This window comes from Drosophila pseudoobscura, chromosome X, assembly GCF_009870125.1.
Source record: "Drosophila pseudoobscura strain MV-25-SWS-2005 chromosome X, UCI_Dpse_MV25, whole genome shotgun sequence".
NCBI classification, from domain to species: domain Eukaryota; kingdom Metazoa; phylum Arthropoda; class Insecta; order Diptera; family Drosophilidae; genus Drosophila; species Drosophila pseudoobscura.
This window is the reverse complement of record NC_046683.1, coordinates 64469743-64493451: the sequence shown is the minus strand read 5'-3', so window position 1 is coordinate 64493451 and position 23709 is coordinate 64469743. Positions and strand designations below refer to the sequence as shown.

General features: G+C 49.9%; 5 protein-coding genes across 8 annotated transcripts; 1 reads left to right on the top strand and 4 right to left on the bottom strand.

Moving 5' to 3' along the window:
* The first annotated feature begins 108 nt into the window (after positions 1 to 108).
* On the top strand, positions 109 to 1301 carry LOC6900156 (uncharacterized). Its single transcript, XM_002135459.3, has one exon. It carries the CDS (start codon positions 137 to 139, stop codon positions 680 to 682), a length of 546 nt encoding a protein of 181 aa, XP_002135495.2. The 5' UTR covers positions 109 to 136; the 3' UTR covers positions 683 to 1301.
* On the bottom strand, positions 1111 to 4849 carry LOC4812411 (probable serine/threonine-protein kinase kinX). The gene is made up of 3 exons (XM_033383802.1): positions 4607 to 4849; positions 1719 to 2748; positions 1111 to 1654 (listed from the first exon to the last, which is right to left on the bottom strand). Exons 2-3 carry the CDS (start codon positions 2737 to 2739, stop codon positions 1512 to 1514), a joined length of 1164 nt encoding a protein of 387 aa, XP_033239693.1. The 5' UTR covers positions 2740 to 2748; positions 4607 to 4849; the 3' UTR covers positions 1111 to 1511.
* Positions 4850 to 7291: 2442 nt separating this feature from the next.
* LOC6900157 (uncharacterized) lies at positions 7292 to 15017 on the bottom strand. 4 transcript variants are annotated; one of them, XM_033383651.1, is made up of 5 exons: positions 14913 to 15015; positions 14590 to 14673; positions 12313 to 12383; positions 7931 to 8622; positions 7292 to 7865 (listed from the first exon to the last, which is right to left on the bottom strand). In XM_033383651.1, exons 2-5 carry the CDS (start codon positions 14602 to 14604, stop codon positions 7411 to 7413), a joined length of 1233 nt encoding a protein of 410 aa, XP_033239542.1. In that variant the 5' UTR covers positions 14605 to 14673; positions 14913 to 15015; the 3' UTR covers positions 7292 to 7410. The 4 variants fall into 4 exon arrangements, with proteins under 4 accessions (XP_033239542.1, XP_002135496.3, XP_033239543.1 ...); XM_002135460.3 differs by having other exon boundaries at positions 7931 to 8619; XM_033383652.1 differs by lacking the exons at positions 7292 to 7865; positions 7931 to 8622 and adding an exon at positions 8839 to 9869 and having other exon boundaries at positions 14913 to 15017.
* Positions 15018 to 18252: 3235 nt separating this feature from the next.
* LOC4812019 (uncharacterized) lies at positions 18253 to 18991 on the bottom strand. The gene has a single exon (XM_001352782.4). The coding sequence runs from the start codon at positions 18918 to 18920 to the stop codon at positions 18279 to 18281; it is 642 nt and encodes a 213-aa protein (XP_001352818.3). The 5' UTR covers positions 18921 to 18991; the 3' UTR covers positions 18253 to 18278.
* A 101-nt stretch (positions 18992 to 19092) lies between these two features.
* On the bottom strand, positions 19093 to 23410 carry Cpr73D (Cuticular protein 73D). Its single transcript, XM_001352783.4, has 4 exons — positions 23031 to 23410; positions 22012 to 22149; positions 20817 to 20998; positions 19093 to 20744 (listed from the first exon to the last, which is right to left on the bottom strand). Exons 1-4 carry the CDS (start codon positions 23144 to 23146, stop codon positions 19297 to 19299), a joined length of 1884 nt encoding a protein of 627 aa, XP_001352819.4. The 5' UTR covers positions 23147 to 23410; the 3' UTR covers positions 19093 to 19296.
* Between the last annotated feature and the right edge of the window lie 299 nt (positions 23411 to 23709).

The window sequence follows — 23709 nt, the reverse complement described above, 5'->3', positions numbered from 1 at the left end:
CACAAAAAATGTTAAATTGATAAAAAAGAAGCGCAGCAGTTGGAATAAGTTCGTTGGCCAGTTCGAAGCCGAAATTAGTGCAACGACAGGCGACTGCCAGAGCGGGTCGCCACTTCACAGCCTTACCACTTCAGAGATGATGCAGCTGATTCACATGGCCATGGGCTGGGTGCTCCTCTCCTCCGCCCTGCAGGCGGCCATTCTGCCGCTGACTCTCATCGAAAAGGGCAGTGTGGACGATAAGCCCTTTCCCTTGGATACGGAAAAGTTTGGCTATCTGGAGCTCAAGCCAAATGGTTCCCTGATACTGAGACGGGGCCCAGGCCAGAGCGGGAGCAATCGGCAGAACCTACTTCTGCTGCGTGGAGTTCTGCAGGCCATCAAACAAGACAACCACCACTCCCATGGCGGGAGCGAGCTCAACATCCGGATCTACGGCGACGGAGTGGAGCATAAGTTCCCCCCTCTGCTGGAGAACATCATCCAGCGCATCCAGACCTACTTCTCCGTCTACCGCTACACGGACACCAGTCAACCGGTGCGCAGAGACGAGGCTCCCACCAAGGAAGCCATAGATGGGGATCTGGGTGTCACCACCGTGCGGACTGGCGGCGACGAGGATGATCTGATAGCCATTGGGGAGCAGGATGCCTACATTACAGTGGGCGAGGACGCAGATTAGACCAAATCAGGGAGAGCCCCCTTGGAATACACTATTTATTTCATATTTATGTCCCTAGCTCTAAGCCAATAAAATGCCGTTCCCCAAGACTGCGCTCCCAGCCCTGATTTGCCTACGTTTGGGCACGTTCCGTGAGTGTTTTGTATGCAGTGCTGCGGATCGGGCTTCCCCCGTGTAATATGTGCAATATTTCTATGCTGCCGGGGAATTTGGCGAACTGCGCAAGAAGCAACCGCTGAGGGTCATTGTCATTGCACAATCTCTAAAGTTTTCAACGGAATTCAAGCCATGGCAGCTCCCTAAACTATTCACAGATGGGGCTGTAGTTGAGGATGAAGATCCAGTAAGATTAGCTGTAATCTTTACCCTAAGTTCCACAAGCTCCATCTATCTTATGGCTCCACCCATCTCTCCCTTTGTCCACCTTCTTTTACATTTTACATTCACTTTTTTATTGTTCTGTTTTACTTTTTCAATGTTATGGTTAATGAATATGTAATGATGATGATGATGAATACGAACTTTTCGTGATGATAATTAAGAATGAATGTCTCTTTCCCGTTTCGCTGCTGTTAATTAATGGCTGGAAAATGGAAAACTATGTGCGATGCGATGCGATCCGATGCGTGTTCGGTGTGTTAGTAATTAAATGTACGGATGTGGGTGCGGTGTGTGGTGTGTGGATGGTTGATGGTGGGAAAACCCCCTGCCCAGGCTTGTCCAAGCCGGGCATGCGATGAGAATCAGTCGAAGAACCAAAGCTGCCCATAGGAGGAGTAAGATTCAGAGATGCGTCTTGCGTTTTGCGTCTGGGTTCTGGGTCGGCCGCCTAGGCCTGTGGCACAATGGGATTGGCAATGGCAATGCTATCGGCGGGCTCTGACTGTAGGATCGGCTGCTGCTGGATAGGCTGCTGGATTGACTCGGCGGGAATGGCCTTGATCAGCGGTTCCTCTGGCAGTGCCTTGACCGCTGCAAGGAGGAAATTGTCTTCAGTTTTTGTTTTGTGAAAAGAAAGGCACATTTCTATACTCACGTTCTTCCTTGATCTGCTCCTTGGAGATTTCAGCGCTCTGCAGCTCCTGCTTGATGGCGTTGCTCTCCAGCAGGCGTCCAGCGAATTCGGCCTTTGTCACCTGGGGCTCGGCGATGATTGGCTGTGGCTGTGGCTGTACCAGTGGCTGTGGCTCCAGTGGCTGCTCCTTCAGCAGAGGCAGCACCGGCAATGTCTCCTTCTTCAGCTCTGGCTCTGCCTTGAGCTCAGGCACTGCTTTGAGCTCCGACTCTGATTTAAGAAAAGGCACCGCCTTAACTTCCAGCTCTTTCTTGAGTTCCGGCTCTGCTTTAACTTCACGCTCGGCCTTAAGTTCCTGTTCTGCCTTAACTTGCGGCTCTCCCTCGAGTGCGGGCTCTGCAGTCAGTGCCAGCTTCAGGCCGGGCTCGGCTTCCGGTTCCTGCTGGATGCTGCGTGCCCGGATGGAGGAAATGGGCCAGGAGTAGACGGGACCGTGGACCACATCGACCACAGGATGTGTGTGGTACACCTGGGGCAAGCTGTAGAAGTGACGGGCCTCGGCGGCAATCAGGGGCTGGGTGTTGGCTGGCGTCTCAATCAGTTCCTCCTTCTTGGAGCCCCCGGGGAAGAGGGCTGGGAAGAAGCCTGCTCCGGCGGAGGCGGCGGCTGCGGCAGCCTCTCCGATCTGTCCAGAGACGATCTCTACGCCCTGCGACACCTGCTGCTGGATCTGATTCGAAGTCTCCTGCACGCCCTCAAACTGCTTGCCCTCCAGGCCACCGGCGCGTCCCGATCCCACAGCGTCCAGCACTGGAACCACCGAGGCGGCTGCTCCGGCCGGCACATACACAATGGTCTCCTCGTGATGGGGGGTGGCCACACGGGCCAGCGGGGACAGTCCGTGGACGTAGCGCAGAGTCGGCTCCAGGTGCACCTGGGCCTGCGGGGTCACGATCACAATGTGCTGGGCCGTCGGCTCGTAGGGCTTGGCCTGGCCGCCCATCGCTGCCAGGGCCAGGCAGAACAGTGCGAGGAGGAACATTCTGCAATTCTGCAAAGGGGAACGGAACGGAAAGGGGGCTGAGCATTGCTATGCATTGGATCTAAGTTCTGCACTCCTCCTCCTCCTCCAATCAACTCCTCCAACTGCTGCAAACTGGTCTAGCCACTGGTCTATTTTTAGATGCAACTAAAGCCACTCCTCCTCCTCCTCCACCTCCTCCTCCCACTCCCAGTGCGATCCACCAAAGTCCATTCTAAATTTAAAGCTATTTTCGTATGTGTGTGCCTGTGTGTGTAATTGCATGTTGCATGTTGCCTCGTCCGACAGGATGCACCACGAAGTCCGTACATGGATCGAGTGACTATTAACCGGTTTGCAATTGATTGGCCTGCTCGGGATCGGATCGGATCGAATGGGGGAAGGGGTAGTGAAGGCAAGGGAAGGGATCTGGATCTGCCTGCCGATCCTACACTTCTAGTGTAGATACAAACTAATGACCAGAAGCAGCTTTATGGCTTAAATCTCCCCTTACCCCCCATTGTCCTCAAAGAGCGCCCCCAAAGAGACTTCTTTGTGCAGGCCAAGTGCTGGGCAAGTTCGTTGCCTAAGTCTTTCGTTTGGAGTGGAGTTTGTGGGAAGAAAATACTGCCCGACTGTAACTTTTAGCATAAAACTCATTCGATTCTCATATGCATTTATTCTTCTATAAATTTCTCATATTATTGCCTTTTCTTGTTCATATTTTCTGTACAATTTAACCTTCTTCTGAGACTTATTTAGGAGGCCATAATAGAAAGGAAGCAGACAAAGAAAATCAAAATTCTTAGTAGATTTTGTGCTTTGGCTCTAGAAGAATGTAACACGTTGTGAGTGCCTTTGAAATCCGTAGCCTAATAGCAATTCGTTGAAAATAATTCCCAACAATGGGTGGATACACTTTTGCACCCGCTGAAATCATTCCTCAAAGCACTTTTTCCACTCCTCTGAAACGAGTGGTTTTCCTTGGGCAGCTGTCAGATTATGCTGTATCTCACGAAAAAAAATTCTTCTTGATGGCCAACTTTTCATGCCATGTTGAATGAGTCTTCGTCCGGTTAATGCTCAAAGATGCCTCTATCTTTTGGTATGTCATATGACAACATTGCAATAGCCAATGCCGGAGGGACGACCCTCAGGAGATTCGTTCTGCAGGGACAGACGGAACCTTCTGAATTCGTCTTTATAGTTTTTCGCATTGACAATGTATGGTGATTTATAAACAAAAGTCGAACCAAGTCGATCGAAGCATTTTTGTCTGGAAAATCCACATTGAAAATGTGTTCATGTGGTGGTAAGTTCACATTTTTTCAAAGATATATTATTCGTATATCGTTAAATGATATAAAAAGCGCCCGTAGAAAAGAAATTCTGGGCATGAATTGGCCAACAAATTACAAACTTTTAAAGGCGGCCCTCGCCTTTCTTATTTATTAAAACACACAAAAAAGGCTCTAAGTAAAGAACATGGAAGGTCTTTTGCCTTTTTTTGACCACTATATACTCATAAAAAAAACCAAATCCACTTTTCTCTATAAAATTGTATACATTCATTGGTATTGATAGAATTTTTCCGAAGATTCTAGTCACTTTTTTATTTCTCTTTTCACCAAATAGGTAGGTATATAAAAACGGAGTAACTTTTCACATAATTAAAAAAAAAATATATATATCACAAATTAATAGCTCAATCCCAGCTTAACCAAGCACTTCTCTGCGACCCCATAAAACCGTCTTAAGTGCTCAGAAAACAAAAACAAAAAAACGAAAAAAAAGCCAACGCGTATATCAGAACTATGCCTAGATATAACTTTCTCGAAGCATGAATGTGAATAGGATAACCCCAATCGGGTTGGATGGCAGAACTTACCTTTCAGTCGGCGTTTGATGGCCTTTCACTACTTTCCCGAATCTAGGCAGGTAATGCGAGAGACACAGAGCACTTTAATGGACACACAATACGCGATCCACTGGCGGAGATACTTCTAGAGGTATGTACTTCTGCTGAGAGCTGGCACAATGATTGCAATGATTGCTGGTTGCTGGTTGCGGTAGGGCTGGGCAGTCTTCGGGTTCAGTCTTCAGTCTTAGCACGGCGACCACTTCAAGGAAACTGGTGGCCAATGCTGCCTGGCCATGGCCTTTTATAATGAGCGCAGCAACGGCCGTGGCCAGAGGCCCCACGGACTGACCTAGCCCAAGAACAAAGAACCAGAACCTGAACCTAACCAGAAGAGCTGGAAATCTGCAGCTTCCCGCAGGAAAACAGGCGGCGAGGGAGGGGGATGAGAGGCCGAATGGCGGCAGTTGATGGCCAAAAGGAGCCAAAGCCAAAGCTGGCTAAGCAACAATAATACTCGTAATAGCAGCAGCGACTAGTAGAAGGGGAGACCTGCCTCTATATCTACTGGTACTGGTACTTGTACTCGTACTTCCACTTCTTTTTCTGGTTTCAGGTTCTCTGCTGGTTCTGCAGATGGCAGATGGTCAACGTAGATGTGGTTCGTCTCGGTCTTGATCGTGGCACTGGTCTGTGTCTCCTCCTTCTCTGCCTCAGTCTCTGTCTCAGGCGCTGTGTCTCGGGCAAGTTCTGAAGCTCTGAAGTTTGTTAAACCTGCCGCGTAATAGAAGTCAAGCATGGCCAGGGGATGGCGATGGCGATTGCATTGAAGCCGCATTGACAGGCCAAGCCCAAGAGATGGCCAACTGGGGACTGGGGTCTGGAGACTGGAAACTGGTTCAGGTGCAAATTGAATGCGTTCCTCTCGGACTGGCTGCATCTCCTCGGGATCTTCATCTTCCCCTACCATTTAGATAATTTATTTTCATGTTGCCTGCATTGGCGGAAAAGATTAATCAAGATTTGCACATGCTTGCATTCAGTGCGGCTCAGATTTTCTTTTCGCTGCAGCGCGCTGGGTGGAAGTCAATTTATTCTCGCTATAAACTATAATCACTTCCCGCAGCAATTAGATGCGTATTCCTTGTCTCTGTCGTTGTCCCTCCAGGTGATCTCGGGTGTATCTCAGATCGGCTTTTGATCGCCTATTAGGATGGGATGAGGATAGAATATACAATTTCTACACATACATCCATATATTTGTTTATATTTATAGACCACTGGACTAATGGATGACGAGTATTCAGGCGGGTTGGTACTATTCAGCTATTACCAGCACGTACTATTTCCGGCTACTGGCTCGACGGCACGGGGCCCTTAATTTGCTTTATTTTCAATTTATCGTGCAGAAAGTCAAGACATAAGACCTATGACTGTCTATACTCAGATGCTGGTCCCTCCATGATATCCCAGAGGAATATTGCCCTTACCATGATCCCTTTTTAAGCAGGAGAGAGCCACAGGGGCTTAGAATGGGAGATCAAAAGATGGTACTAAAGCAAAATTATACAAGTATTTATTAAAGGTAAAATTAAACTTAATAAAAGTGCTCAAAAAGTGCAAACATGAATTACAAACATTTAAGCCCACAAACGAGTATTCAGCAAAAAATATATTTAATTTCGAATTGAAAAACAAATGTTTAAAGACAGGGAAAAATATGGGGGAATGTTATTTGTGTTTAAGTTACTCTTCTGCAAAGCAGCAAACTCGTGTTTTCGTCAAGCTCTCTTGACCGTGCCACTTTTTACAGACGACACTGTCATGGCTCCTGTAATTCCTATTTCAAGTAATTATCATGATAATCAAACACATGCAGAGGAAATATTAATGTGTAAAAAAAATATACATATGTATATTATGCAAATAACTTATGAATTATAATCGTTCATAAGACTGGGATCCACCGTCGAAAGCGCTTTCTGGATGGTTGTTGCAAGCTGTTATGGGTATGGTATGGGTATGTCTTATGATATGCGTGGGTTCACTATTCTCCCTCTTCGCTTTTAGTTGATCGGTGCATTCTTCTAATATAAATCCATTCTTTCCCATTGTCTTCTTTCATTCGCGACTACTCTTCATTTAACTCTGGACATCCTCCTCATCTCCTACTACTCCTACATTCGCTACTACTCTTCATTTAACTCTGGACCTCCTCCTCATTTCCTTCTTCCCTGCACTAAAAGTAGATAGTAAGCGTTGCTTTCTCTTGCTTACTCCCCCGAACGGAATCACTGTAAACTATCTGCTGTCCTCTGTCTTCTTTGGCTCATTTTCTTCTCTCCCTAGCTTTTTCTCTCTCGCTCTGGCCTACCTGGCGGTGCATGGCTCCAATATTGCTGATCCCTCATGCTCATGTTCTTGCACTTCTTGCATTGTTTTTGCACTTTTGGGCTATCATGGAAATGGAGCCAGAGGAAAAACTTCGCGCTTCAACTGATTCGAAGTTTAAGCCTTGAATTTTCCGTTGAGTGCTAAAATGGATTTACAAAAAACTTTAGCGGAGCCCAAAGGAAGATGGAAACGCTCCGAGCTATCATGAGGGCCCTGTTGGATCAATCAAGTGTCACTTCCAGGGTCCATCTTTGTTCTCCCCTCCTTTCCATTTAGTTTTCCAAATTCCATTCCTAATCCCCAACAAAAAAACAATGCAAATTATGTTAATTAAATAAGTAGAGATATTTTATTGGCAATTCGGAAGCTGGCACACAAAATGTTGTACAACGTATACTAGAAATCCCATGCGAAAGACGATGACGAAGGAGTGACCTCCTCTATTCGTAGTGCAGACGACGCTTGGGGGCCGTGCGAACGATGGGCTTGGACGCGCCATGGCCCATGGCTGCCAAGACCTGGGCCTGGGCCTGGGCCTGACGGGCGGCGTAATCTTCGGCAATGGCTGTGCGCCATTTGTCCACCAGCGAGTCGGCGCCGGAGATGCGAACCGGAACAAGCGGCGTCTCCCGGGTCAGGGGGAAACGGGCGACGGTCAGAGGCCCGTCATTGTAGTCGTAGTCATCGCTGGCCTTTTCGGCGGCAGAGTTGGGAGTTTTGATCACCAGCTGGTTGCGGGTCGGCAGGGAGATGCTGAAGGCAGCAGCCTCTTCGGGTGAGACGCCAGCAATGGCAGTGGCCTTGGGGGAAGCCACAGCCAGGCCATTCCGACCGGAGAGTGCCACGGCATTGGGCTTGGAGGAGGCCACACCACCCTCGCCGGCAATGGATAGACCTGGAAGGAGTCAACGTTCAGGATTCTGTCTTTTCGCTTCAGGTTACTCTTTCAGGACCACATACCCACTGGCTTGGCCTCGGCCACGGCCGCATCCTTCTTGGGGGCCATTACGGAGACACTGTCGTTGACATCCTCGTAGGGATCCTCGCTGTTGGGCGGCAGGAAATCGTCGGGCGAGAACTGCTGCTCCGTGACCTCGTCCAGCTTCTGTTCATCGATCTTTTGGTCTGCTGGATTGTTGCCGGCCTCCAGGCCAAAGTTCGAAGGCTGCTTCTGTGGGATGGCAAACAGCTCCGGCTGCAGGAGCACACTGAAGTCCTTGATCTGGCCCGTCTGCTGCAGGAGAGCCAGGCTCTGGGCGGCCTGTCCTAGTTCCAGGAGACTGCTGGCATAGATCTGATTGTCCTCTGCGCTAAAGGATCCCTTCCGCTTGGCCATCTCCTGAATGGCCACTAGACGGGCGGCTGCCAGCTGGATTCTGTTAAAGTCACTGGCGCTGGCCGAGATCGAGCTGCTGGAGGAGCTTGAGCCGCTGCCATCGGCGGTGGCCGAGATGGTGGCCGCCGAGATGGTGATGGTGTCATCCGCTTCGCGGGGAACAGCCCTCAGCTGTGGCTGCGGCTGCTGGCGCTGCAGGATGTAGCTCCCGAGACTGCCATCCCGCTGGGGACGCAGCTGCAGGAGTTGGCCCCGCAGGCCGCCGTAGTAGGGGTGCTCCTCGTAGATCCGGCGAGCGTCTCCCGATCTGTGTCTGCTTTTGGGGGGTTATATAGTCGGTTATAGAGAGTGTGTGTGTGTGTGTTTGTGGGTGTGTGTGCTGTATAGTGGGGAGAGGGAAATGGAGGGATGCCTGGGAGCTGTGCGTTGGAGGGAGAAAGCGTGAGATAGACAGAAGCGTTGGATATACAGTATCTACACAAGATTAGCGGACTACTCGATGGCCAGTGGCCAGTGACCAAAGCGGAAGCTGTACAGTTTAGGGTTTACTTTATTTACAGACTAGGGAAATGACACAATTTTCGGGCCTCTGTTCTTAACATAGGAACACATAACCAAACACACAGACGTCGTAATCATGGGTAGCATCATCGGGATCTTCTTCGGTCCTTTCCGCCTCAGTTGAACAGATCCAGCTCCAAGTCCGCCGTCGCATGTGCCTTGCCCCCCACACCGGCTATGGCCACCGAATCCGGATTGAAGTACACGTTGGTGGGCACGCCCTTCTTCAGATACGCCTTCGAGATGGGAGTGGAAATGGCCGTGCCGCCGTTGCCCACCACAGCCCTGGAGTGGGGTTCGAGGATCAGAGCCGCCTGCTTGCGTCCCTGTATGGCCTGGGCCTGGAGCGGCTGGTAGGGCAGGAAGTAGTTCCCGAACTGAATCTGCGGAATGTTGCCCGAACTGGTGCTGGTCTTCCCCGTGGCCTCCACCTTCACGGGAACTCGCTTGCCGCTTGACGATGCCTTCCGCAGTTTCGCCGGCCCCGAGGCGTTCTTCCGCAGCTGCTGCCTGGCAGAGGTGGCAGTGGAGATGACATGCTTGCCGGGAATGGCCAGAATCTCCTCGATCACGTAGTTGGGATTGATTTTGCTCACTGCTGAGCGGAGACCCGAATCACTCTTCAGATCGCCATTGGATTGTGTCTCGGCTTGTGGCTGTGGCAGTGCTTGCAGCTTTTCTGGCTTTTCAATTTCTTCGGCTGAGCTTTCGGGCCTGATCGTGGTGGTTGTAGTGGTTGTTGCATCGGCTGTGGCAGGTGCTGCAGGTGTGGTGGGTTGCAGCACGTATGCCAGTGGCAGGCTGTACGCCGCGTAATAGGGGGCGTTGTAGATAAAAGCAGGCTGGAAGGCCCCATAGGGCATCAGCTGATTATCCTTCTCGATCAGCTTCGCGGACTGCTGTCCCAGTAGGGCAATGCCGGGGTTGGTGTTGGTGTTGCCAAGCGGTTGACTGCGCGGCGGCCAGGCCTCGAAGGACGCGGTGCGCCAATACCCGTACGCACTTTGAGGATTAGGATATTGTAGGGATAGGCAAGTGGGGGAGAGAGAGGCAGCAGCCGGTTAGTAATTAAATATTTACAGCAACAATTTCGAGGGTTAGTAGGTGAGAGAGTCATGCAGGGGTATGGGATTAGCAGTGCGGATATATGTATATGCTACTAGATAGTACGGGGAAAGGGGGGGCTGTTGCGATATGTGTACACGATGAAAGCAAAGCACAAACATTTACGAAATACAAACATTTATTAAAATACTAGCGAGTACCAACTAAAATGAAACCTAACTAAAACGCAAACTAAAGCAAAAGTTAAGCCTCAGACTCAAATATCATCTCCTGCGCCTGCTCCTGCTCCTGCTCCTCCTCCGCCACCTCCTCCTCCGTCGTACCCGTGGGCGGGGCATAGTACACCGTCGGCCCGGTGGCCACCACCTTGCCCTCGCGCGGAAAACTCCTCGCCTGCAGGTCGGTGCGTGCCAGAGCGTCCTGCAGGTCCACGTTCGCGGGTATGGAAATCACCTTGGCGCCGGGACCGGCTATCGTCAGGCTGCGCGGATGCGTCAGGGCATAGCCACCGGGGCCCACAATGGCCGTTCCGCCGCTTCCGGCTGTGGCCACGCCTCCTGGACCAGCAATCGCGATGCCGCCCTTGCGCACCTTCAGCCGCTGGATAATAATGCCGCCCTCGCGCAGCGCCTGCTTCTGGGTGGTCTGCTGGGCGGTGGCCACATGGCCGATGGTGTGCATCAGACCCCCGGGGCGGGTCTTGTGCGCGAAGAGGTGCTTCTCGGAGGACGCGCTGCTGTCCTGCTCCGCCGCCGTGTTCTCCAGATCCTCGGTATTTCCATTCAGATCGCCATCACCATCGCCGCCGCCCTCCTTCTCGTCATCCCACTTGTAGTCCTGGGAATCGCTGGACACCTGATGCTTCTGCGGGATGCTGCCCATGATGACGGGCTGGGCGCCGGACACAGCTCCGGCCTGACGGAAGGGCATCTTGAATATATTCTGGAAGGCATTCTTGATGGCCGACGACGTCTGGTTCTGCATATCGGAGAGATTCATGCCGGGCATGCGGAAGGGATTCAGACGATTGCGATTGGGCAGGAGTCCGCCGGAAGGAGGCAGCGTCGAGAGATGGACGGGTGCTGAAGTCGTGGAAATGGTGGGCAAGAGCTGTTCCGCCTCCTTACCGCTCATGGATCCGCTTCCGCGTACTGGTTTTACCGTAGAGCTCGTGCGCTTGCGACTCCCAGAGTTCAGGTTATTCGAATCAGGTGCCACAGTCGTCTGCATCTTGTGCGGCTTCTGCGAAGGCTTCTCGCGGGAGTCCAGACGGAAGTCCTTGAATCCCTGGGGAGCAGCAGGGGCTTTGGTGGATGTGATACTCGTCGAATTGCCCCTCTTCGGTGTGCCATCCTCGTTCAGAGCCAGCTCTCTGGGCAGGAAGAACAGATGGTACTTGGGAGTGGTCTTTCCCTGCTTCCTGCCCGACTTGGCCTTGCCATAGAAGCTGTCCACGTCGCCGATGATCTTGTAGCCCTTGACGCGGTACTCCTGGGCGGCATGCTCCCGCAGGTACTGCTCCTTGTTGAGTTTGTACAGGTGCACGGGGATGGCAAAGTGGGCCGGCAGCTGCTGGGCCTCCTGTTCCGTCAAGGGCTTCGGTAGTTCCACCTGGTTGGGTCGGAAATACAGCTGCGACTTCTTCTCCTCGCTGGCCGGGGCGGGAGTTCCCTTGCGCAGCCTTGGGGGCAGATTGTAGCTGGATCCTGCCACGTTCCGGGTCAGCTTTACGGCACGGATCGAGGGCTCAAGCAGGGTCTGGCCGTGGCTGCCGGCGAAGTGGTGCTGCTGGGCGTGGAACGGCTGGTAGGCGGGCTTGGGGAACAGATACTGGCTGGAGTCGAGTATGGGCGGCAGCTTCTTTTGTTCCGGCTGCTTCTTCACGTAGCCAAAGGCTTCGTTCACGCGAGCGATCTGCTCGAGGATGCGCTTGGCCTCGTCCGCCTTCTCGACGGTCGGAGGTGCCACATTGGGATCAAACTCCTCGGGAAATTTGATCAGCCTCTGCTTCTGGATTCTGCAAACGAAAGTTAGGTATTTTGTTGGTGGTCTCTCATGGCATTTGGCTTTCGTTTCTAATCTCTAATCTCTAATGCATGGTATGGAGGGGGTGGTGGTGTTGGTGGGGGGTTCTGGGATGGCAAGGCAATGATTTGGGTTAGCGATTATGATATCTGTTTAGTCACAATTCTGCAGGCTTCGGGTTTAGTTTAGTCACAAATTCTACGATCTGAGCGAGAGAGCATCAACATCTACTTGGGATGAGCATTATTAGCACACAGCTGACCCGGTCACAGGCCCAGGCAGAGAGTCAGGCACGGCATATTTTTGTGTTAATAGGGTCTTAGTCTTAGTCTTAGGAATCGGGGGTACTACTTACTCGACGGCTGCGCCACTGGCATCCAGTGTGGTCTGGCTGGCGGCCAAGGAGGCCAGCAGAAGCGTTGACAGCTGCAAGATAGATGCGTGTATGTGTTAGCCAAGTGGTTATGATAATGCGAGTGGGTTCTTTTTTGCCAAGTTCTACTTCGTTCTGTTCTATTCTAGCGGAGGACTCAATCTTGGGTCTTTGGGTATTCGATGTCGTAATGGCCACAAGAATGCGGTCAAGTGTCTCGCGAAAGTCTTTCATTCTCCGCTCTCAGCTCCGTTCTCTCCCTCTCTCTCTATCTCAGCTGTCACAGGGCATTTGCATAATTTCTTTCAAGCTGCGGCTCAAGCCGGACCGAAAAGTGAGAGCCGCAGCCGCAGTCCCATCTGAGGATTGAAGTACTCGTACTTTTCAGCTTTTCCCCCTCAACACGATTGTCAAGAGCCTCACGCTCAGCAAATATTTGCCTCCCGCTTCGCACACACCACACACTCTCTGCGAGCATAGAACTCTCTTCATCGCCGTACCCGTACCCGTGCGAGTGAAAGATTTGGCAAAGTCAATATTGACGCAATCTTCTTGGGCGACGCGACCGTTAGCATCGCACGCCCATCTATCAAAACAGAAATGTCACTAAGCTGAAGAACTCGAAGCCCGAAAGCCAAGAGCCAGATCCAGCTCCAGCTCCAGCCTCAGCTGTAGATGAAGCCAAAAATGAAGCTGTGGCTGCGGCTGCGGCTGTATCTGAAGTTGGGGCTCGTGTTGTGTCATTGACCTGAACCTCTAGGCGGCGTCTGTTACGATTCGGGGCCGAAACGTAACTTGAAACAGCGCCCGATGCTGAATGCTGGAAGGGGGCTGTGGCTGTGGCTGTCGAACCTGACCGCTCCGATCCGATCCAAACCAATCATTGATTTGCAAGATCTCTTGCACTTCTTAGCCCCGAAACCCAAGATGTATTTCTGTCCATCAGTCTGTCTGCTTTCTTTTGTGTTGGCTTATTTATTATATTGGCCCTCGGTAACGACCCCGGTATACGGTAAGGTTGGGTGTGTTCCGTGTTCCGTCCAAAAATAAACTGGGTTAATGTCTCGAATGCAAAGTTTACGCGCAGCATTTTATGTTCTCAAACAAGATATACTCGTAAATGGGTCTGGCTCTGGCTCTGGCTGTGGCTCTTGTTCTTCATCGGTTCTCTGATATCACTTAAATGTGAAATGATATTCTGGAGGAGACACTGATGGAGTCAATTGGTGAAAGATTGATGGAACTTGGAGACAGAAGTGTGGAGTGTGGGATGGAGAGAGTCTTCGACCAGATATCAGCCAATTCAATGCACTTCTAATATATTATATACTTGGCACTTGGGTTCTCCCACACACCATACACCACACACAAGTGTGGTCGATTGTTCTTCTCTCTGGAATATCATAATTTTTTATGGGATGGGACTTTTAATTGCCATTTGTTAGCCCACGCATGATTTTCTTACGTCTCTGGCATATTGATTTTATTGATTTTTGGGCTTTTCATTGGAAATTATGGTGTACCATTTGGTTACACATTAAATTCATTGTTTTTTTTTCAGGGAACGGACGCGACACTGACGCATTTCTGCTTTAAAGGGCGTGTATATATGTATCTTTATCTTTATTTGTATTTTAATTTTGAATAGGAATATGAATAATGCAAGGGATAATCTGATTTTGGTCGGAGGAATGAAGTGAATCACTTTTCACTTTTCAATTCGGGGTGGAGTCAGAATTCTGTCACGTCCGAGTGGAGTGTATGGAGTGTATGGACTGTACAAAAGGGTTTTCACTTTTAGAGAAGGGGATTAAATAAGATACAATACTTTTAGGTATCTTTAGTAAAGTTCTTTGGTTCTGAAAAATATTCTTTCGTTTTTGGAGTTAGAAAAGTTTTGGTGGGCATTCAAATTGATTTCTGATTATTAAAATGCCCCACAAATATGGCCAAGAACCACAGAGACACTCGTATAATATTTGCATATGGCACAGAGCATAATTAAGGCTAATTTCCTTGGCTAGAAAGAGCTCAGAATTGAGGCGAGAACCTTTCAAGATTGTTGCCAAAACTGTCGCTTAGTGAAAGTTCATTCCGGGAAGTGAAAGAAACGAAAGACTCAAGGCACGAACTTGGGCCACTTAAACATAAAGAGCCAGAGCCAAGAGTCAGCTAAGAGTTCAGCAATAAATGATTTATTGCAGACCGCACTAAACTAGTTTCGTTTTACGAGGGAATTTCCCTGCGAAAATTACTTACCACAAAGACATGCATTTTGATGCCAAGTTCTGGATTTATATTGCGATTTTAACGGGCCTTGACTGTGTCGGCGGTATCCTTGAACTGCGAAAGAGAAGCGAAAGGAATGGCACTCTGGGTTATCACGCGGAAATATCAGCAGGAACAACAACAAAAAATGAGACAGAGGCTGCGACACACACACACACACACACACACACGGATACAAAAAAAAGGGCTATCCTGCGGAGCTTTTAATTTACGATTGTTTCTTTTTTTCCAGACTCAAGGAACACCACGCACGAAGGCCGAATGGCACAGACACACAAGACAAAAACACACACCTCCTTCTCTGGGCAGTAGAACCAAGCGGGCCAGACGACGACTGAAGATGAACTGAATCGTGGCCGGGGCCATCGCCTCTGTTTATAACATTTCCATTAGCCAAGCCCCAGCGACAGCCGCAGCCAAAGCCGCAGCCACAGCCACAGCGACAGCGACAGCAACGTTGACGGGCAAAGAAATGGCCAACGAAACAGGGCCCCAGCAGGTGTAAGAGAGCCCCAAGAAACGAAAAAGAGAACTTGCCCGCTAAGAGAAACAATCGATCGGAGACACAGTCACGTAAACGAGCGCCTTGGGCTGAACACTTATCGGGCTGGGCAAATCTCCTGGCTGGAAGGGTTTTTCTGGCCCGATCCACATTGATATTCATGGATCAATGTCTGGGCTAGGCTTGTGCAGATTGAGATCTCTTCACTGGACTCATTCACGAGGCTACTACGAGTGTGTTTCCAGGCACTTTTCGTTTCGATTGAAACTTGTTAGGTCGCTGACAGGGTCTTCGCCTTCGACATGGTGCTACCGTTCCATCTAACATCCGAATCATCCTCAACTTCACATCTGACGTTGATTAATTGGCCGTTTATTGGTCGATGATTGAAGAGGACGTGAGGGGAGGTGACCATTACAAGTAGAGTGAGCATCGAGAATCGAGAACTGTGGAGTGTGTGGGAAGTGGACAGGTAAGCGGCTCGAAACCGAACCGAACTGAGCTCCAAAACATGACATAAGCTTAAATTGTAAAAGACTTAAGACCCCCTGCCCATGCCAGTCTCCCATGAATGACAGTCTCGAGTCGTGCGTGTTGTTGGGTAATTCAATTAAAATGTTTGATTGGAGCACTCGTTAGAAAGTTCTTTCCACAGAATTTAGACAAGATTTTGGGGGCTTGCTCACACACTTCTCGGGTAACACCAGCTGTCTGGATTAGCCCCAAGCTCTGTTCTGTAAGCATAAATTTGAAAAAAAAAACCCGATTCCGATTGATAATTGAAATTCTTTTCGTATATTTGCCATTGCCGTTGCCTTTGGCTGTCATAAGTCTTTATTAGCCTGGCGGAACCATCCATTTTCTCATTATCTGCGCAGAGACACAGCCACGCCCCCAGCTGACACATATCCCACAGACGCAACAGAATGCAATTTATAATTTTATGGGGCCTGGTTTTCTTGTGTTCGCAGGATTGCCCGCAGCTAAAGTGCCGGCTTCCGATTCCCAATTGGTGGCACAACAATGCCGGGGTAACCCGAGTGTGCAGGCAATAATCATACATATTTCTTGATTAACCAGGATCACCAGGGAGGTGGGGCCGGCTACAGTGCTGTCGACCTTTTGTGGCACACGCAGACATCAATAAAATTGCCACAAGATTTATGGTTTCGAACACCCCAGCGCCGGTGGGGAGCATACAAAATTAGCAGCAATCGCTGTGTAAACTCAAATGCCCCACACGCACACTCGCCACTCGACTCCGCACTCCGCACTCCGTACTCCCCCCAATCCCCCAATTGGAATGCAGCAATCAAAAGGCGATAAATCGATGCAACAACAGCACCTGAACGGAAAGAAGAGCTCCACTGGGGCAGGAGAGCTCAGAGCTGAAGAGCCGCATTGCTGGGGGAAAGAGACCTTGAGACCTATTTATAAATGCATGCAAACGGGACTGAGAGTGGGATGGGATGTCGTTGCCTAGGCATGGCTCGGCTTGGCTTGGCATGGCATGGCCCTGTGCCCAGGGGCCAATTAAATCTGACCTTCGGCGAGAGGTAGAGAGGCAGAGAGGCAGCAGGCAGCAGGAGGAGGCTCAAACCGTTGTTTATAACCGCTAACTGGGAAACAGCGCCTGGGAGATCTCAGATCCATAGCCAGAATAAATTGCCAGCTGCGGTCCCCGCTCTGGTTCTGTTCTTTTCGGTTCTGTTCGGTTCGGTTCGGTTCGGTTTTGTTCTTCTGTAATGCTAACCCAATTATGCAGCAGCGGCCTCTGTTTTTAGGCTGGTTCCCAGGTTAGAGACAGGCATTGATAGTGGCTCTGAGAACGTGTGGTAGATAGGTAGACAGGGACAGAGACAGTCACAGAGACAGAGAGAGCTCTTTTAGCCCTAAACCAAGATCTATGTCACTGGCAAGTACATTTCTGTCAGCTCTTTTTTACTGCATTCTCCGAAGAAAGTTGTGCGAGTGCGTAGGAACTTGTTTAAGGGAAATTTAAGCGGCCAGATCTCTGACATCAAATTTAATTGTGGCAGTGAAACCTGCTGTGAAACAAACCCAAGCCAAGCCGTAATAATTTCAAGTATCTTTTTAAATTATAGTTTTTTTTTTGTTGTTGTTGTTTCTTTTTTTGCAAATATGTATGCATATTATTAATGAAACTTTGTCTCGTGTTGTTTTGGGCTTTTCTTTTGTCGGAGCTCAAAGCATATTTTATTTAGGCCACGATGCGGTCGCCAAGGCTCTCCGCTCCGTTCCGTTCCATTCCGTTCAATTCAAATTATTTGGCAAGTGCGCGCACGCGTCGAACATTTCAAATTTTTGGCGGCAGACTGCGTCTGCGTCTGCGAACCGAACAAATAACCCACAAAAATAAAGCGAATCAAAACAAAAGTTGACTTAATTTGCCTTTGGGATGCACTGGCCATTTGTAAAATGACTTTGTCCGACCGAGCGGAACCATTTTTATGAGCGGAAAATCAATTAGGCATTATAAAATGCATAAATCGTACAAGTTGTTGGCCCACAAGCACGCGCCAGAAACAGTTAAGACACACAAATAGTGGCTGGTTGGAAACGAAAATTTGGAATTGGATTTTGATTTGGATTCGGAATGCGGGAGCAATCAGTGACATCGAAAAGGTGACACCAATCGGATTTTATCGATGGGGAAATCAATATTTAACAGCATCAATATTTCAATTGATTCTAATTTAAACGATTCTCACTGAGATTGTTTCAGTTTTCTCCGGAAATGAAATTTAGAACTGCGTAGTAGATCAGCTATAGTTTCCGTTTCCGATTGAAACTGTTTCCAAGCAATCTTGAATATTAAGTAAAAAAGAAACCATTAGCAGTACCATTTTCTTATTTCTACAAAGTACATTTACATCGATTACATTACCCTTTTCTTTGCCGATTCTCTGATCAATACCTGCCAAGATCTATCCCTTCTTCTATGACAGTTCTACACTGATTTGAACGACACAACTACCAGTCTACCGTAAAGCCTTTCCTTAGTTGAGTTCCCCCATCACGTTCGATTAGTTGTCAGAGCTGACATTTAGCATGTGTCCGATCTCTAATGCATTCAATGGCCCCCCGAGTAGAAGGAACGAGCGAAACAGTTAGGAGACTAAGTTGTTTCATTTATTTAAGTGTTGGTGCCATATTTGTGCAATTCTTGAAAGTTTGCGGACGTCGGACTCAAGGCATTCGTTTGTATCCCAATTTCCGATTGCGGGTCGGCGGTGGCGGTGGCCTTGGCCAAATTGCCACCCATGACAACGAAGCCAATGCCGGCGCCAGCCTTGTAGCTCAACTCGTGGTATCCGGCCTCGTCGTAGTAGGAGTACTTCCCCAAGACATTGCCCGCCTCATCGGTGCGCTGGGCATGCGACATCTGGTGGGTGCTGAAGTCGAAGCTGGGTGCGGCCTGTTGAAAGCTATTGGAATTGAGATTCAGATTGGGACTGGGATATGTTTGATAGCCTCTGCTCAGGGATGATGTGGCCACACTGTCTGCTGTTGGGTGGCTGTTGTAGCTGCTCCCGGCGGTTGGGGATTCCCTGTACCTCAGCGATTGCTGCACGAACTGCAGGGGACCAGAGAGCTCTAGGGAATTGATTGGACCGGCTGCCTGTCCATATTTGGGGGACAGGACGCTCCTGCCTGCCCTGTCGATATCCGTGTTGTACGAGTACCCATGGCCGTTGAACTGCATGTAGACCTGGGCTCCATGCACACAGGCTAGTCCCAACAATCCGAGCTGGAGGAGCAGCAAATGACACTTCATCTTTCAGCAAACTTCGGGGCAAAACTAGGCCCAGAGCTGGCTGAGACTGGGGTTATATGTTGGCCCAAAGAAACCGCAGACTTTGGCTCCAACCTTCTTATGTCAGGGTATCGGAATATCCACGGGTATCGCATAACCCAATGCAGCTATAGATAGTCTCAGAGAAGCCGAAGCAGATGCAGATGCAGATATATTATGTATTCCGCTTTAAATACTGTTACAGTTTCCATGTTGCAGGCATTGCAGGGTGAACGGTTGCATTGGCATTCAACCCAGTTATCGGTTACTTAACGCTGATTGATCACTCGATCACTTATGGCTACCACTACGAACTAGCACTACAAGTATCCAAGGAGGAATAGGAGGATGATCATATCTAGTGCTCCCTGGAGGCAGCCAGATCGGCGATCTCGTCCTGCCGCAGTGCCTCCGAGGGCGACAGCCCGACTCGTCCGCCCAGCGGAACAATGTCGATGTTCTGGACATGGGCCCTCACACTCTGCCCCGGCGGCAAGCCCACATACCACTTGCCCACGTTCTTGATCACCGTGGAGTCGCGATGCCGCTGCACCCACTCTCGGTCGCGGTCGATCTCCAGGATGCGATGGTTGGCAGTGACCAAAGGAGGCAGGGAGCTGCCCACGTCGTCGTCGTTGAGGTTGTAGTTGTCGCCAGGGCCGCTGATGGCACTGCCAGTGCCTCCTCCTCCTCCTCCGCCAGTGGGTGGTAGATAGCCAAGGCTAGAGTCTCCCTCGCTGGAGGCTGATCCTCCCCTTCGTGTGCCTCCCCCTCCACCTCCTCCTCCTCCTCTTTCTGAGCTTCCGCCACTGAATCTATTCCGATTTCTTGTTCCGCTGGCATTAATTCGGGTGGAAGCACCGCCCCCCTGTCGTGTGGCACCACCTCCCACTGAGCTACCACCGCCTGTTCGCGTGCCACCTCTGCCACCTGCGCCTCCCACTGCTCCTCCTCCTCCTCTTTCTGCATCGTATCTAGTGCTGCCTCTTTGGGAGCTTCCTGCTGGATACCCCCGACGATCTTCTTTGCCCCGGAAAGAGCTGGTACCACTGGAGCCGCTGCTGAGACCGATATCATCATCCTGATTGCCACCACCATTATCATCGAGTCCCAGATCGTTCTCCGCTGCTCCATCTCCATCGGCAGCCTCCCCCTCATCTCTGCCTCCTGCTCCTCCTCCTCCTCCTCCTCCTCCTCCTCCCCTGTTTCCTCCACTGGGTTTCAGATAATCTGTGGCACCTGTTCGGCTACCAGCACGTCCTCTGCCACCACCACCACCACCACCGCCCACTCCTGCTCCACTTGGCCCAGAGCCACTCCCTCCGGAAGCACTGCCAGTAGCCACACCCAATCCCCCACCTGCACCCCTTCCAAAGTCATTGGCCAACCGGAAGTCCGTGTCCGCCAGCCGGAAATCAGCCACCGAGGGATTTATGTGCGTGCCCGGACCAATGCGATTGTGCACCACCCGATAGCCAATGCCCGCGCCTGCGATATACTCCACCGTCCGCTGCACGCCCTTGTCGTCGAGGAAGGAGTAGGTGCCGCGCACCAGGCCATCCGGGGCACGACTCTCCGCACGACGGTGATCCGGTCCGGCGGCAATCAGCTTGTAGCTGCCCGCTGGGCCCCTTTGCACGGACATCTTGCCGCGAGTCCGGGGCGGGGCCTTGTACAGGGGACTGGAGTAGGCCACGCTGGAGGGGTTGTCGGGCACGGCATTGGAGATCTCGAACCCAGTGCCGGCTCCAGCGGCATAGCGCACACTATGACGCTCACCCACATCATCCAGGTAGGAATAGAGACCTAACGAAAGACAGAGAGGAAGAGAGAGAAATGATTTTGGTTTTTTCTTCTCGAATCAGAAGGAAGACTCACCCCTGATCCTATTTCCGGAATCATTCTCCTCGCTCCGCGACTGGTCCGGAGTGCGGAAGCTGAAGCTGTAGGAGGGATCATCGAACGGGTCGGCAAGCGGATCGTCTGGGCTACCCCGGGGCCGAACCGGATACTGGGCCAAATCCATTTTCCGATGAATCTTCGGTCCATTCACGCGAAATCTGTGTGAGAATCGGGAGATTAATTAGCTATCGACTACAATGAGTGATCCTCCTCCTCCTTCTTTCCCTCCCCCCGCGCGCGAGAGATTGGGTAAACCCGGAGAGCGGAAGCCAATTGAAATCGCCCGTCTGTTTCTCCCATAAGCACTGCAATTTCAATCAGATCTAATCTGGACATGGCGTGGCACGTCATTACTTTGATTACCACATCTGGGGGCTCGAGTCTGTCTGTCCAGGGAATCGCTCCATTCAGAATCATTGCTATCGCTGAGCATCTGTGATCTGTTGTTTGCACTGCCACTACCCTGTACTTCTATTCGAGCAGAAGGGGTGTATTGTGGAGGTAAATGACATGCGAAGTGTTCATCTAGTTGTCGGTTTGACAACTGGATGTCTCAGATGAGAGAGGATTAAGGATATATCCTTGCCCTTACAATGGTAAAAGCGTTGTTTCAAGAGAGATCAAAAAGACTTCCCTTAATCATCAATAACAACTTGTAAGTACCAGATAGTCGGATCCCTCGAGTCTGGGAGTTTTTACTTGTTTTTTTTTTGCCGAAACTTTCAGCCAGTCAATTTGTTAACAGCTTTTTGTTTCCCCCGTTTGCCGGAGATTGCAAAAAACAATCACATCTCACAACAACAAAAACAGCGGCAGGCTAATGGAAAAACGTTTAGGCAACAGCAAAAAAAAAAACAGTCCAATGTGTTAGAACCGTTTCAGCTTTGTCTTCGACTTCGACTTGGAGATGGAGATGGAGTTGGGTTCGGTTCAGTTGGGCTTCGCTTCAGTGGTCACCGCCTGCCGCCAACCGCAGATACATACATACACACCTACATACATATATGTATGAATGAGGGTGAGCTGGGGTCGGGTCGGGTCGGATCGGGCCAGACACACAGATAACTCACTTTGTGCTTAAACTAGCTCTACCGCTGCGGCTGCCGCACTTTGCCCCTACCATCTGCCTGGTAGACGATCTACGATGTGTAGCATGTCTTCGTTTACTCACCCACGTGGTCCGGCCGTATAGACGGTCTCTTCGATCTGGCCGCTCGCTGGACTACGCGAACCATAACGACCTCGCACCGTGTTGTCTGGAGTGCCCGAGGCGCTGTGATAGTAGCCCCCAATGTCATCATTTGCATGTCTGCGGTCGGTCGGTCCGATCGATGGTAGTATCCACAGTAGCAGTAGCAGTAGCAGTAGTAAAGGCAGTATCCAAAAGCGGCAAGTAATTGCGTTGCCCCCATGCGTGGCAGGAGTCGTGGCAGGGTAGCAGATGTGCGAAATGGTAGGGGAACGACGGAAATGTGTTATTGTGGCGATTGCAAAATGCTTCAGGCGTTAAAAAAGGTGTTAAAAATCTTAAAATTTACTCGAGTGTGTGATGGTAAAAGGTAAGACATCATTGAACGATTAGATGATTTGTTAAATTTATGATCCATGCCCATGATCCAGAAAAAAGTAATTGAGATGTAGCCCTTTTTCGGGGTGTGCTATATGTCGTGGGTAAATCATTGAGGAACTGCATTACCGCCAATAAATATCTTAAGGATATCTTAATTGCGGAATAAATGTTAGATCATTCGTCATAGTACAACTTAAAAGGCTGCTATTGGAAACAGCATATACTCTAAGGATAACATTTCATGTGGGCTTTTCTTTATGAAATGTATCCAACATTATAGCTGTATCAAGATCTTTAGATAGAAAACATACATAGCTATAGGCAGAAAGTGAGCTCAGATTAAAATGAAATCAGGGCATCCTATCAACTGTACTTTTTTCCAAGTATATTAAAGGCACACATTTAATACAAAAATTAAAAAAATAAAATAGAAAACTGCAATCTTTTAAAACATTTTGATCCTGGCATATAACATTTTGTCTCTTTGAGATTCGTATCCATTCAAATTCTTTTTCAAACCACTTTTTCTTTGAATTAAAAAAAAAAAACAAAACAAAAAGTCCTTTACTCAATTAAATGGAAAGGGTGCAACTCATTCATGCAATTATTTGTCACAATACCGAAACTGAAAAGATCCATCCTCGTTGATGGTATTGTATTCGATTTCAGCACTCGCCGGATCTGCAAAGTATCCCAGGAGAGCGCATAGAAACCAAAGCATATGCAGATGCAGCATCTTCGCTGTCGAACACTCGACTCCTCAATCAAGATTGGATTGTGAGAGATTCAAACGAGCATCCTGTCCCAGGGAACAGGAAGAGTCACAAGCACAAATCACCAGGCGAATGTCTGCTACGATGTCTGGACCGATACGAATCCGATTCCGATCTCGACTGGGACTCTCTCTCTATGGAGACTATGGAGACTATGGAAACTATGGAGACGATGATACAGTGAGCAGGCGGCAAGAACAACGCGACGACGACGACTGATGCGCCCCATCGTTAGACCTTCGTATTTAAATACGATTCTCAGGCGAGGCAGCCAACGGTGGCAGCACAGCACAGCACAGTACATCAGCGGTTCGTGTTGCCTCTGCTGCTGCCACTTGTCTCACCTGACCACCCACCGAACCCCGAAACATCAGCCACGAAACACCAGGCAGCAGAGTGGAAGCCACGAAGATGAAACAGCAGCATTTGTGTGCAAATTGCGTTGCAAGAAATGTGGCTTTCCCCGCCCCCACCACACACCCTTCTAAGAAAGGACAGGAGTGGAGAGAAGAGGAGAGGAGCAGCA

Bases quoted from the DNA above. Each gene is read 5' to 3' on its own strand.
- LOC6900156 (XM_002135459.3), top strand. From the start codon at position 137: ATGATGCAGCTGATTCACATGGCCATGGGCTGGGTGCTCCTCTCCTCC.
- LOC4812411 (XM_033383802.1), bottom strand. From the start codon at position 2,739: ATGTTCCTCCTCGCACTGTTCTGCCTGGCCCTGGCAGCGATGGGCGGC. The intron at 1,655-1,718 runs GTGAGTATAGAA...TCCTCCTTGCAG, and splicing joins GGAGCAGATCAAGGAAGAAC to CGGTCAAGGCACTGCCAGAG.
- LOC6900157 (XM_033383650.1), bottom strand. The intron at 11,950-12,312 runs GTAAGTAGTACC...TTTCGTTTGCAG, and splicing joins GCCAGTGGCGCAGCCGTCGA to AATCCAGAAGCAGAGGCTGA.
- LOC4812019 (XM_001352782.4), bottom strand. From the start codon at position 18,920: ATGAAGTGTCATTTGCTGCTCCTCCAGCTCGGATTGTTGGGACTAGCC.
- Cpr73D (XM_001352783.4), bottom strand. From the start codon at position 23,146: ATGCTGCATCTGCATATGCTTTGGTTTCTATGCGCTCTCCTGGGATAC. The intron at 22,150-23,030 runs GTATTGTGACAA...GACCGACCGCAG, and splicing joins GATGGATCTTTTCAGTTTCG to ACATGCAAATGATGACATTG. The intron at 20,745-20,816 runs GTGAGTCTTCCT...GTCTTTCGTTAG, and splicing joins TTCCGGAAATAGGATCAGGG to GTCTCTATTCCTACCTGGAT.